This window comes from Notechis scutatus, chromosome 16 (assembly GCF_049901735.1).
Source record: "Notechis scutatus isolate UNSWTSFEM ecotype Mainland chromosome 16, rNotScu1.2, whole genome shotgun sequence".
Classification (NCBI taxonomy): Eukaryota; Metazoa; Chordata; class Lepidosauria; order Squamata; family Elapidae; genus Notechis; species Notechis scutatus.
Genome location: NC_142024.1, coordinates 7189126 through 7201922, shown reverse-complemented (window position 1 = coordinate 7201922; position 12797 = coordinate 7189126). Strand labels below are relative to the sequence as shown.

General features: G+C 43.4%; 1 protein-coding gene across 1 annotated transcript in view; it reads right to left on the bottom strand.

Annotated features, from left to right (window-relative positions):
- ARHGEF10L (Rho guanine nucleotide exchange factor 10 like) overlaps nucleotides 1-12370 on the bottom strand; it is a 68762-nt gene extending 56392 nt beyond the window's left edge. The window contains 6 exon segments of the mRNA XM_087944794.1: nucleotides 290-373; nucleotides 557-639; nucleotides 6730-6757; nucleotides 9456-9575; nucleotides 9578-9706; nucleotides 12313-12370. Coding sequence (XP_087800920.1) covers nucleotides 290-373; nucleotides 557-639; nucleotides 6730-6757; nucleotides 9456-9575; nucleotides 9578-9706; nucleotides 12313-12340 — 472 coding nt within the window. The 5' untranslated portion in view covers nucleotides 12341-12370.
- Nucleotides 12371-12797: the final 427 nt, after the last annotated feature.

The window sequence follows — 12797 nt, the reverse complement described above, 5'->3', positions numbered from 1 at the left end:
TTATTTATCCAGAATAATGCATCGGTTGCACTCCTTTTCTTCTAGAGTTTTATCATTCTCTCTCTCTCTCTCTCTCTCTCTCTCCTGATTTCACATCCAAATATTGTAGATTTATTAAGCCTCCTTCCTTAATTTCCTTCTTTTTTTTTTTGGCAACAAATCCTTGCCAAAGACCATTTTTAGCAAGACAGGTAAAAGAATGTTTGTGATAAGAAGGGGAGGGAAAGAAAATGGTGTGACCTTGAACAAAGACGTGCAAGAAGAGAGCCGTGGGGGTGTGTGTGCCTACCACAGTGCTGTAAATTGGCTTTTTCGTAAGGAACATCATCGTAAATCACTTCATCGTCAACAGACGGGAAGGTAAACCGATCACCTGCAACAGAGAACGGCACAAGCTAGGGAGGGCAATCGAACCTAGGATGAACCCAGCCACATGGAAAACAACCGACTGTTTTAGGCCACCATGAGGACTAGAAACATGGCCTGCTGGAGCGGCACAGGGAGCCATCCGGAGCGAGCGATCCGCTGCTCCCCACGGTGGAAAATAGGGTCCTACCTTGAGATGAATGTCTTCGCTTCCAGGTGTAAATTCGTGTCCCCGCCTGGGAAAAATCTCCATTGCTCACCGGCCCCACCGATCTGGAACAAGATTTTGAAAAACTGAACCCAAGAAAGCCAAATATTATTCTGTCTTAAAAAGAGGGAATGATCCGCTGCCCTTCTAACCCTCTAAGTTTTCACGGGGATCCTAATTTTGTAACCTCCAGCCAAAGTGGATATTCCTGAACTTTGGCCCCCTGGCAACCTTTTTATGGCACCTGGGCAGGTGTGTCTTAAAGGAAGGAAGCAATGCCATGCCCCCCCCACTAAAATCAACTAGAATCCGCTCGCTAAGGGATCTTGATTTCTTCCTTTGACACCCAACTTCTTCCTAAAAAAACAAACCCACGCCCCAAAATATCAAGAAGGGCATAGAGAAACCTTCGCCGGATGAAAGATTCTCTCCCCTTGTAGCATCAACCGATGCAAAGTTTCTACCAAACTCCTAAACTGCAGCGATTAAAGGACGGTACAAAATACTTGCCCGGGTTTTAAAAGGCACCGTTTTGCACAGATTTCCCAGCTTATAAAGGGCATGGTTTAATTAGCAGGTAATTGGGGGGAAAGGGGGAAAGTGCTACTGGGGACCCCTCCCTAAAGCAATCCGCAGCCCATAATTACTCTTAGGAAACTGTCACTAAGCATTTAACACACTCCTAGGATTAAAGAGCCTTGGAACCAGCCCACCAGTGCCAAGTGGCAAAAAAATAAAAAATCCCCACCCACCTTCAAGGACACAAACACAGCCTACTAAAACTTTTCCCCCACCATCCCAGCATCTTAATTTAGGGGGGGGGGTTGTTTTTTTGTTAGTCTGCCAAGATTTCCCGCAAATAAACCCCACATCACCAGCCTCTGTCCCAGCTGACTCACGATGTGCTGATATTTTGAATGTGCCCGGAGCTGATTCGCTGTTAAAAACAAAATTAAAAAAAAAATAACCAACGACCCAGAATCTCCCACGATCTATAATGCCTTTTACCGTTTTTATGAGCATCCTTCTCGCACTTATCGAGGTGTTCGTGGGTTTTTTTTTGCACGGAGTTGCATGACTCCTGTTCACCCTCCTATCTCTTCTGCAGTTCCCCCCCCCCCCTCGCCTGCCCCACTCCAAATTTCTGGGCACATGGAGGGGTAAATTGACAGAAAATCCTACCCTCTCGTTGGCAGAAGTCCCTTGCAAGCATCCACGCCTTCCAGGGGGATGGATATTTATATTTCCACCCCCCCGTCCTTTTTTTGATCAAACTCTTCTTATGCAGCAACACAGCACCAGGCCCTTTGCAGGGCACGAGATAGGCTGCCTACCCCCCTGCTTCTCATCTTTGTAAATGGAGCTCTTTTTTCCATTTGGCCTCCTTCCATCCCTCCGCTTAATGGACAGAGCCCGGAATTGACTCCCAATAAAAGCCATTCTCGCTGGCACGAGAGAAGAGACAGTGCACACGAGAGAAGAGACAGTGCACACGAGAGAAGAGACAGTGCCAAGTGCATTAACTAGGACTGCTAACAGCAAAGAAGAAATATATTTAATTATTCATGCATTAACAGCAGCCAGGATTGGGTTTGCTTAGAATTGGATAGGACGATAAAATACCAGACGAAGGAAAAGGTGACTGAGGAAATATTCGAATGCGGAGAGATGAATAGATTTAACACTGGCCATGAAAGAAAAAGAGGAAATTGAACCTGACATGCGGTGGGGTTTATTTTTTATCGACGGTTAAAAAATAAAGCAAGTTCAAACTGAGCAGATGAGTATATAAAGAAATTAGTTAAGATTGTTATAAAGGCAACAGGTATAAGAGGAAATGATTTATGATTTATAAAGAAAATGTGATTACTGTTATATTGGTAAGAAAAAAATATTAATTATGATAGTTAGCACAAGGTATATGCACCCTGTTATGGTAGATATCTCCAACTTGCCAACTTTAAGACTTGTGGACTTCAAGTATTAAAGTTGACTTCAAGTCAATGGTTAGAAAATAAAGCAAGTTAAAACTGAGCAGGTGAGTATATAAAGAAATTAGTTAAGATTGTTATAAAGGCAACCGGTATAAGAGGAAATGATTTATGATTTATAAAGAAAATGTGATTTCTGTTATATTGGTAAGAAAAAAATATTAATTATGATAGTTAGCACAAGGTATATGCACCCTGTTGACACACTGTATGAATGAAAGATGGAATTATTGTAACTATTAAAAATAAAAATAAAATTAAAAAAGTGCATTAGCTAGGCAATACACACACACACACACACACACACACACAGTGTATATACACACGCACATAAACACACATACATACATATTTATTTCATTAGCCTTTAAGTCTGTCTGGATTCCTCTATGGTAGATATCTCCAACTTGCCAACTTTAAGACTTGTGGACTTCAAGTCAACGGTTAGAAAATAAACACACACACACACTGTATATACACACGCACATAAACACACATACATACATATTTATTTCATTAGCCTTTAAGTCTGTCTGGATTCCTCTATGGTAGATATCTCCAATTTGCCAACTTTAAGACTTGTGGACTTCAAGTCAACGGTTAGAAAATAAAGCAAGTTAAAACTGAGCAGATGAGTATATAAAGAAATTAGTTAAGATTGTTGACACACTGTATGAATGAAAGATGGAATTATTGTAACTATTAAAAATAAAAATAAAATTTAAAAAGTGCATTAGCTAGGCAATACACACACACACATACTGTATATATACACACACATAAACATACATACATACATACATACATATTTATTTCATTAGCCTTTAAGTCTGTCTGGATTCCTCTATGGTAGATATCTCCAACTTGCCAACTTTAAGACTTGTGGACTTCAACTCCCAGAATTCCTTAGAAAGCTTAACTGGCTAAGAAATTCTGGGAGTTGAAGTCCACAAGTCTTAAAGTTGCTAAGTTTGAAGACCCCTTCTCCATGGGAACCAGGAAGCAGCTCAAGATAATAAAAATTCCCAGGGGAAGGGGAGGGGGGAGGCAAAATGAATAAGGATCCTTTCCCAAATTAATCCAAACTATGGCAAAAACGGCAAAAAGAAAAGAGAAAAAAAAAACGTGTTATCATAACTGTAGGAAGAGTTTCCTAATCTGTTATCTATGGCCACATCTCTACACTGGGCTAACTCAAAGCGAAACAGACCCATTTCCAGTTTGCAGAACTCTAGAGCAGGCAAGAAGCCAAAAGAAAATTTTAACAAAAGAGAAGTAAAAAAAAAAAAAACGAAGGAAAAAATCCTCCGGCGAAATTTGAAAGATGGTAGAAGATACCCAGGTTGGATTGTCTTCAGGTGTCCCTTTTAAAAGATGTTGGGACCAAGAGTCCAGCAGAGTTCAGTCACGAGGGCAAACTGTTAACCTGTTTCGACTCAGCAATACACTCTAAGCCACGGAATCCCAGATCCTAATTACCGAGTTTGCTTTATTTACATGTTGCAAGAAGCCAAGATCAAGCCAGCACAGAGGTCTTCAAACTTGACAGCTTGAAGACTTGTGGACTTCCAACTCCCAGAATTCCTCCTCCAGTCATGTTAGCTCAGGAATTCTGGGAGTTGAAGTCCACAAACTTGCCAAGTTTGAAGACCCCTTGCTCTAGCACGACCTATGAACAGAGATTTGTATTCTCCTTGGCTCTAAAAATATATTGTAAAAATCAGCCGCCAAAGTCGGATTTGCGTTTTCCTTCCTGCTGCCACTGGGGGGCAGAATGGAGCTTTCAGCATCCTGACGCTTTGCTTGTTCCTATCATCCAAATACTGTGGATTTATTAAGCCTCCTTCTTCCTTAATTCCCTCCCCATCAAAGACCCCTCCCCTGTCCTGGAAGCCCCCATCCCCAGATGCCAGAATGTGCCTTTCAACATCAGCATTACTTTCCTAATCCCAGCCTAATTCCACCGCTGCTAGCCAGGACAGACGCCTTATTGACAAAACTTAAAAGACTGGAAGTTTCCCCAAACAGGTTTGGCGTGGCTGATCCCTCAAAAACTTTTTTTTTGGGGGGGAGGGAGGGGATTCTTCTGTGGGGTGTGCCCACAGCTGGGTCTCCCTCAAGGAACAGCTAATTTTCTAGAGGCAGAAATCCCACAAAAACCTTTACATTAGGACTCCGTAAACCAACACAACAAACTTGAGCTTATACAAAATAAGCAAGCCAACATTCAAGCCAGCTTAGCATGTGGGGCTTAATGAAGGTACCGATTTTGAACCTGCTTTGCAAACTCGGCTAGGGAGTTTACCCATGGCACAGCATAGCTGGTTCAATGTTGGCTTGCAGTGTGCGTTCGTGAACCTCATCGCTGAAGGAAAATACACAATTTTCTTTTGACTTTTGCATTTGGGAACCGAGTAGGAGCTGAGTGAAGCTGGTGTGAAAACCCAGGCATAGCTAGAGGGCAGCAACGATGCCCTCTGACCTTCATCCGGGTCCTTGCGAGAGAGCCGGTAAGAGCCATAAACTCAAGGAAGGTCACAAGAATAAACTAAATTGGCTTTACTGGTAAAGGAAAATAAACCTGCAGCCTTCGCAACCAGCCAAACCACATTTCTGTAACCAGCATGACTGGACATGGCCTTCAAAGCACAATGGAGGAGACACACACAACGCCAAATGCACCTTAGCGCTATTTATGACTGTTCCTCGTTTTTTATTTTTTAAAAAAGGACTTCTTTCTAAATCCTTGGAGAGACTGGATTTGAAAGTTATTTGCAGATGAGCTTCCGGTTCCTCCAAGCAAACAGAAAGGGGTATAAAACAAGACTAGAAGACTGAAAATAAGGACACCGTATCACACAATCTCTGGGGGAGAAGCAATCAGCTTTTTTTACCCATTGCTAGTTTTAGAAGAGAGTGAATGACACGGTGTCAAAGGAGAGAGAGAGAAAAGAAGAGAGAGAGAGAAGGAGAAAGAGAGGTAAAAGGAGAGGGGGAGGGAGACGGAGAGAAAAGGAGGTGAGAGGGAAAGAAAGTGAAAAAGAGGGTGAGAGGAAGGAAGGAAGAAGGAAGGAAGGAAGGAAGGAAGGAAGGAAGGAAGGAAGGAAGGAAGGAAGGAAGGAAGGAAGGAAGGAAGGAAGGAAGGAAGGAAGGAAGGAAAAAAGAGGGCAAGTAAGGGAGGAGACAGGATGAGAAAGGGAAAGAGAGAGGGTGAGAAAGAAAGAGGAAGAGGAAGGAAGAAAACATTAAGAAAGAAAAAGAGAAAGGAAAGAAAAATAAAAGGAAGGAAAGATTTGAATGCGAGAAAGCATTTATAGAAGGGGACTCTTAATATAACGATTTGTTATTTTAGCAAACCATACAAATTGCTTTGCTAAGCATAATTACAAAAACGAATAAAATATACTGCTCACCTCTTTTTTTTTTTTTTTGCCTGTGGCTTAAAATACCCACATATTTTGGTAGGTGGGGAGTCGGCACACATTCTACTATAATCAAACCTATTGATTATTATTATTTTTCCGTTGGCAGCGCTTCACCCCAAATAAACACCTACCACCGAGTAAATTGGGATTTGATTGCTCTAGCTTTTATTTTTATTTCAAAAGCTATCCTCTTCCATCTGGGCCGTTTCCTTAGAGAAGGAAAGCAACACACCTGCGCTCTTTTATCTGCAGAGAAACACCCTTGTTCAAACACCCATAAATTAAGCTGCCAGACCAATCTCTACCATGCCAGGCCAAAAGGCTGGGAATTGGGTTTCTAAAAATTATTGCCATGAGAAAGAAAAAACTTAAGAATCCAGTTGGAGGGAGGGAGGGAGGGAAGAAGGGAAGGGAAGGAGGGAGGGGTTTTATCAGGATTAACTCCAGGTGCCAGATCCATAAAACAAGAAGCAAAACAGTTCTACCTCTGTCAACATCTGTAGTAGCAGCTACGGAGACACCCGGCCAGGATGAACCCTTCCACTCCCTTGCAAGAAGAGGACAGTTGCCACCATGCCACACCTGTTCAGAAACTTTGTGTAACCTCCACGCACACCCAATGATTAACCAGGGCAGGAAAGGAAGGCAGGATGTGATTCTCCCAAGCCAACATGCACCAATTTCCTTATTCTGTTGTTGTTTTTCCTCTCTCAAAGTGTAAATACAGCAGGTCACTTACTCAGCCTGAGCCGGTGGATCTCGGCAATCTGTCAAAAAGAAAATAAAATAAAATAACTCCTATCAGTTGTATCCTGAGAAATTTTCCAGGAGTGAAGAACAGCCTTCTCTGGTATTTTAGTCTTTCTACTTTGTGGGCTTCTGGGAACAAGTGTGATTGTGAACCTGACTGCATTTCCTACCTACGGCTGCTAGGAATATAGGCAGTCCTCAATTTACGACCAAAACAGAGCCTAACATTTCTGTTGTTAAGCGAGACAGATAAGTGAATTTGGCCCCCATTTTCGGACCTTTCTTGTTGTTAAGTCAGTCACTTGGTTGTGACACTGCAACCATCATAAATATGAGTCAGTTGCTACGAGTCTGAATTTTGATCCCGTGGCCGCAGGGCTGTTGGTGAATTTGAGCGGTCACTATACGGATTGTTTGTATTGCACTGACTTTTAAAACATGGTGGAACTGCATTCTGTTTGGGATAGATGGTGATTTATAAAAAATCAGGCGACGTTTGGAAGTCTTGGTTAATATGATGATAATATTCCAAAACAACTGGAACAATGCTATGAACACTGTCGGCATTGACAACATCCCCAATGGTCAATTGCAAGAGGGCAGTTTTATTAGGGAAACTTTTACATCCTGAGATGATACTTTTAATACTGTGTTTTCCCCGAAAATAAGACCCTGTCTTATATTTTTTTTATTTTTGCCACCAAAAAAAGGCACCAGGTCTTATTTTCAGGGGAAGTCGTCCACTGACTAACTTCACTTGCATGCATTGCCACCAGCCTCCTTTTCGCTGTCAGAGGCCTTCAGGAACTTCTTCTTCTGCGGCCGGCAAGGCTATCCTGAAGGCCTCTGCAGTGGATAAGAGCTCAGGATCGATCCAGAGCTTTCTTATCAGCGACAGAGGCCTTCAAGAAATCCTGGCCAGCCTGACCGGCTGCAAAAGAAACGAGCCAGCAAGGCAGGTGTTGGGGTGTGCAAGGCCTGGCTACAACTGTCCAAAGGTTAAGTAGTAGGGTAGCTCCACCCTGCCATCCCCACCCTAGCTTAATTTTTACCTGTCCACTCTGAACTGGGCGGGATCTTAATTAGGGCTTATTTTGAAGGTATTGGGCGTATGTGTAAAAATCAAGCTAGGACTTACTTTCAGGTAGGTCATATTTTCGAGGAAACGGGGTATTATTACACCACATCACCTGCCCCTATCCCAGGTCCTTAGGAAGGACTCCACAAGTGAATAATAATGCCAGATCCGGTCTAAACGTCTGTCTGACTGGCCATCAACCATAGTAATGATTCAGTAGAACAAGGGTCTTAAACAGAATCTGTGGGGCAGGAAGACCCCTACAAATGGGCAGGGCTATACTTGTCTGCACTCACAAGTAAACAATACTATATTCATCGGGTTTGCTTCCCAGGTAAGTATATACAGAATCAAGGCCAAGAAAATGTGTAAGAAGTGGATAAAAGGAGAAGCAAGGAAAAGGCGGCAGATGAAAAGGAATACTTTTAAGAGAGGGGGAAAATTCTATAGACCAGTACTTCTCAACCTTGGAAACTTTCAGACCTGTGGACTTCAACTCCCAGAATTCCCCTTTGTGGCTAGGGAATTCTGGGAGTCGAAGTCCCCAAGTCTTAAAAATTGTCAAGATTGAGAAAACATTTAAAGCAGACTATTTCAAAGCAGGCAGGTGAAGGAGTAATAAGATTTTTTATTCAAAACAAACAAACAAACTATAGCTTCTCCGGGAAGCAACAAATGATTTTTTTTTTCCTTTGATTTACAGATCCAGCGGATATGATTTAGGAAGTGGGTGAAAAGGCTTTGAAAAGCTGCTTGTGGGGTTTGAGTTTTGTACTAGGGACTAAAACTCTTTATAATTCTCCAGCAGCCACGAGTGCTTTGTTTCCGTGTTTTATTTTAATATTTGTGTTGTGTTTTCATAATTGGGAGCAGCCCTGTCGTGGTTCACCGGCAGCCTGTGGAGATGGCAGCAGTCGGACAGTGGGGAGGAACATGGACCAGTCAGGGAGTCTGGGGAGGACTCGAACGAGGGTCCTGCATCTGATGGAGGGATGAGGCCAGGGCCATCTGGGAGTTAGGTGCAGACTCCGGAGCCTCCAGAATCTGACAGCAGCGAGGCAGAGGAACAGAGGGAGCCTGTTCCCAGTGTGAGTATGCACAGAGCTGCCAGAAGGCAAGAACAGTTAAAACAAAAGCGGGCAACACGGGAGTAAGGCTTGGAGGTGATTGGCCCTCCCATAAGACATAAAGGAGGAGCAAAGGGACAGGAATCTTTGCAGGAAGCAACTTTGCGTACTGGTCGGTTTGAAACCTGAAGCTCGGTGTTGAATTTGTGTTCCGTTTTGGCCTCGTATCACTAATTGGACATTTAGTTGTTGGCAGCACGTCAAGGAAGGTAAAGGTGAGTGCTTATCAGACTTATCCTGAAGGGCTTTGACAAACTTCCATGGGACTATTTACAAACTGTTTGAGACTCATTACGGGCTGTGAATGACTCAAACCCACAGCCGTTGAAATAAAGAAAAAAGGGGTTTGGGGACTAACATGTGTTTGTTAGTGTCTTCATAAGCCTTGGTCAGAACAGGCCCAGAGTCGCGCCCTTGGGTGGGTTGTGTAAGCGGATTAAATTGCTACATAAAATCTGAATGGGGGCCAAACGAGATCTGAACGCTTGCCTCCCGCCGGACTGCCCTTACCAAGGTGGGCGCTGGAGTCAGAGGGCGTCAAGGGGACACGGTCCTCCAGGAGTGCCTCTTCCGCGTCCCAGCCGCCCAACGGTTCCAGGTCTTCGCTGATGCTGGACCTTCGCCTAGGGGTGGGTCCTGCAGTGCCCCCTTGGTGCCCAGCTCGGTCCTGGCATTGCTCACCACAAGGCGGATCGGATCATCTTCTTCGCTATCTTCAAATTCAAAGGCTTCTCCGGCGTCATCAATGTCCCCCTCGCTCCCTGCACACAGAGAGAGAGGAAATATTGTAAATTCGGGCGGGAAAGGAACTAGTCCTCATGAAACACTCCTCAGCCCACCTTTAAAGATCGGAGAACAAAGCCAATTCATACCTTGGGTTTCCTGGCTTGAATGTGGACCTGACTTTTATAAAATGAATTCATATTATCCGTTTCAACCGCTTTCTGTTCCTTCCTAATCCATTTTTTTTAACCTGCTTTAAAAAAAATAGTCCTCTAATTATGACCGCAATTGAATTCCCACTGCTAAGCAAGGTGGCTGTTTTAGTGAATTGCGGCTGGTTTTACGGCGTTTTTTTGCAACCGCGGTTACATCAATCCTCTGGTCGTTAAACGGATCACTGAGTCTGCTTGTCAAAAACCAGCTGGGAAGGTTACAAATGATGAACACGTGGCCCTGGGATGATGCCAGCATGGTAAATACATGCCAGTTGCCCTAATTTTGATCATTTTATTTTACTTTTTGTAAAAGAATGGGGCTGTTTTAGTATAACTTGCATGATTATTTATTTTAGCAAACCAAATCAATCGGTTAGCCAAGCACAACTATAAAAGCTGATAAAATACATTACTCTCCACTTTTTTTAAAATCCCTGTGGCTTATAATACTTCCTATATATTTTATTTGGCGGGGGAGTGAACAATTGATTCTATTATAGGTCATCAAACCTGATCAATATTTTTTTTCCCGTTGGCAACACAGAGGTAAGCACTTCACCCCAAATAAACACCTACAACCAGGTAAATTGGAATTTGGTTGCTCTAGCTCAGGGGTCTTCAAACGTGACAGCTTTAAGACTTGTGGACTTCAACTCCCAGAATTCCTCCTCCAGTCATGTTAGCTCAGGAATTCTGGGAGTTGAAGTCCACAAGTCTTAAACTTACCAAGTTTGAAGACCCTTGCTCTAGCTTTTATCTGTATTTGTATTTTATACAGGTGGTCCTCTAATTACGACCACAATTGGAACTAGAATTCCCATTAAGCAAGGTGGCCACAGGGGCGATGTGATGAACATACGCAACAAAGGGCTGGTTGTGTAAATCACTTTTTTCATGACTGGTGTAACTTAATCAATCAAGTAAGTTGTAAGTGGAGAATTACCTATATATATATATATTCCTATTCCCTATTCTATTCTATTCTATTCTATTCTATTCTATTCTATTCTATTCTATTCTATTCTATTCTATTCTATTGGGTTGGTAGGTCCAGTTCTAAACATACAAGAGACAGACTTGAAAGTGGATAGCTGCAAAAAAAAACAACAACCCAAACCCACAGATATTTATTACAAATATATGATTTTTCCCCCTCTCTCCCTCTCTCTCTCTCCTCTCTCTCCTCTTTCTGTTCTGGGCCTCCTCTTCTCTAGCTCAGCTCGGAGTGAAACATCCTTCCGCGGAGTCTGGTTTCGGCCGAGTCCCGATTTAGACCAGGTTCAGCTGCCCCTAAAGACCAGGGATTAAAGCTGGAGGGGTAAACATGGCTAGCGGCTTGTGCAAGTAAGCCAAGCTATGGACAGCGTCTCCCTGGAACCTTTAGGGAGGAAAAACGATTTTTTAAAAACCTGACTTAAAGCACCGAAGTTGGTGGCAAGATTTAAGTTTAAGCTGCAAGAATGCCAAGGTGGGAGTGTTGTCTTTAAAGTCCCCTTCAACGGGAACTGCAGCCTGAACTGCAAGCAGAGGTAATCCTCAACTTACAAAGAGTTTGTTTAGTGACAACAGCACTGAAAAAAAACCGCCGTTTCTCACACTTTGTGACTGTTGCAGCATTCCCAAGGATCACGTGATCTTCATTTGGATGCTTGACAAACGGACTCACAATTTATGATGGCCGCAGCGTCACACGATCCCCTTTTGTGACCTTTCTGACAAGCCAAGTTCAAAAAGGGAATCCACATTCGCTTACACAACCGCAGGGATTCACTGAGCAAACGTCGTAAAATGAAGCAAACTCACTGAAATGTTTCATTTGGGGGGGGGGCTCAATGGGGGTCGTAACTCGAGGACTTGCCGGTACAGGCAGTCCTGGACTTACAACCGGTCTCTGAGTGAACGGTTCTGGAGTTACGACGGACCCATTGATGGTCACGTGGCCACAATTTACAATTGACGATGGGCCTTACCAAAAAAAAGAGGTTTTACTTTTCTGCAAAAAAAAACGTTGAATAATGCACCTGCTTAATGACCCCCAGTTTCACTTAATGACCACTGCAAAAACAAGGTCGTAAGAACAGGTCTGATGAAGTGGTGACCCACTTTACGTCTGGGCTCAATTACGGACATAAATCGAAGACTACCTGTCAGGAGGGAAATGCACCCTTGTGTCCATACCTCCCTTCCAGCAACAATGAGGTCTAGCCGCTTGCTCTATGTTTATATGCAAGCTGAACTCCCTGAAACGGATAGAGGTCGAAACAGGCATTTTGCATCAGTGCGGATCTCCAGGCACCCTTGCACCAATTTCTGGGAGCCTCTTTGTATCTGATATATATATATATATATATATATATATATATATATATATATATATATATATATATATATATATATATATATATATATATATTTGCAGGTGACAGTACCTAGTGAAGCGGGCTGGGAAGAGGTCATCTGTCTCTCTCTCTGTGTCCCACACTTTTCTGTCCTCGTTCCTTCCCTTGCCGCTGCCCTAAGGAGAAAAGGAAATGAAATCTGTTCAGCAGGGAATTTGCTCTTCCAAAGGAAAATAAAAATGTTTTCCCTCAATCTTTGTCCTCGTTTAAAGCTTCTTCTTTCTAGAAGTTAAATTGCAGTGGGCATATCCCCCCATGGGTCAGGGGCTGTTGTGGCCCACCGATGACAGAGTCAGACAGTAGTAAGGAGGTTTGGGAGGAACCCAGGCCATTCCTGCAGGCTGAGGAAGGCTCGGACAAGGGCTCTGCGTCAGAGACAGAAATGGGGCCAGGGCAGTCTGGCTGTCATCAGCTGCCTTCAGGCTCGGACAGCAATGAGGCGGGGGAGTTTCTGGAACCGGTTCCCAGCCTGCGCATGCGCAGAGCTGCCAAAAGGAAGGCACAGAACTCAGGGT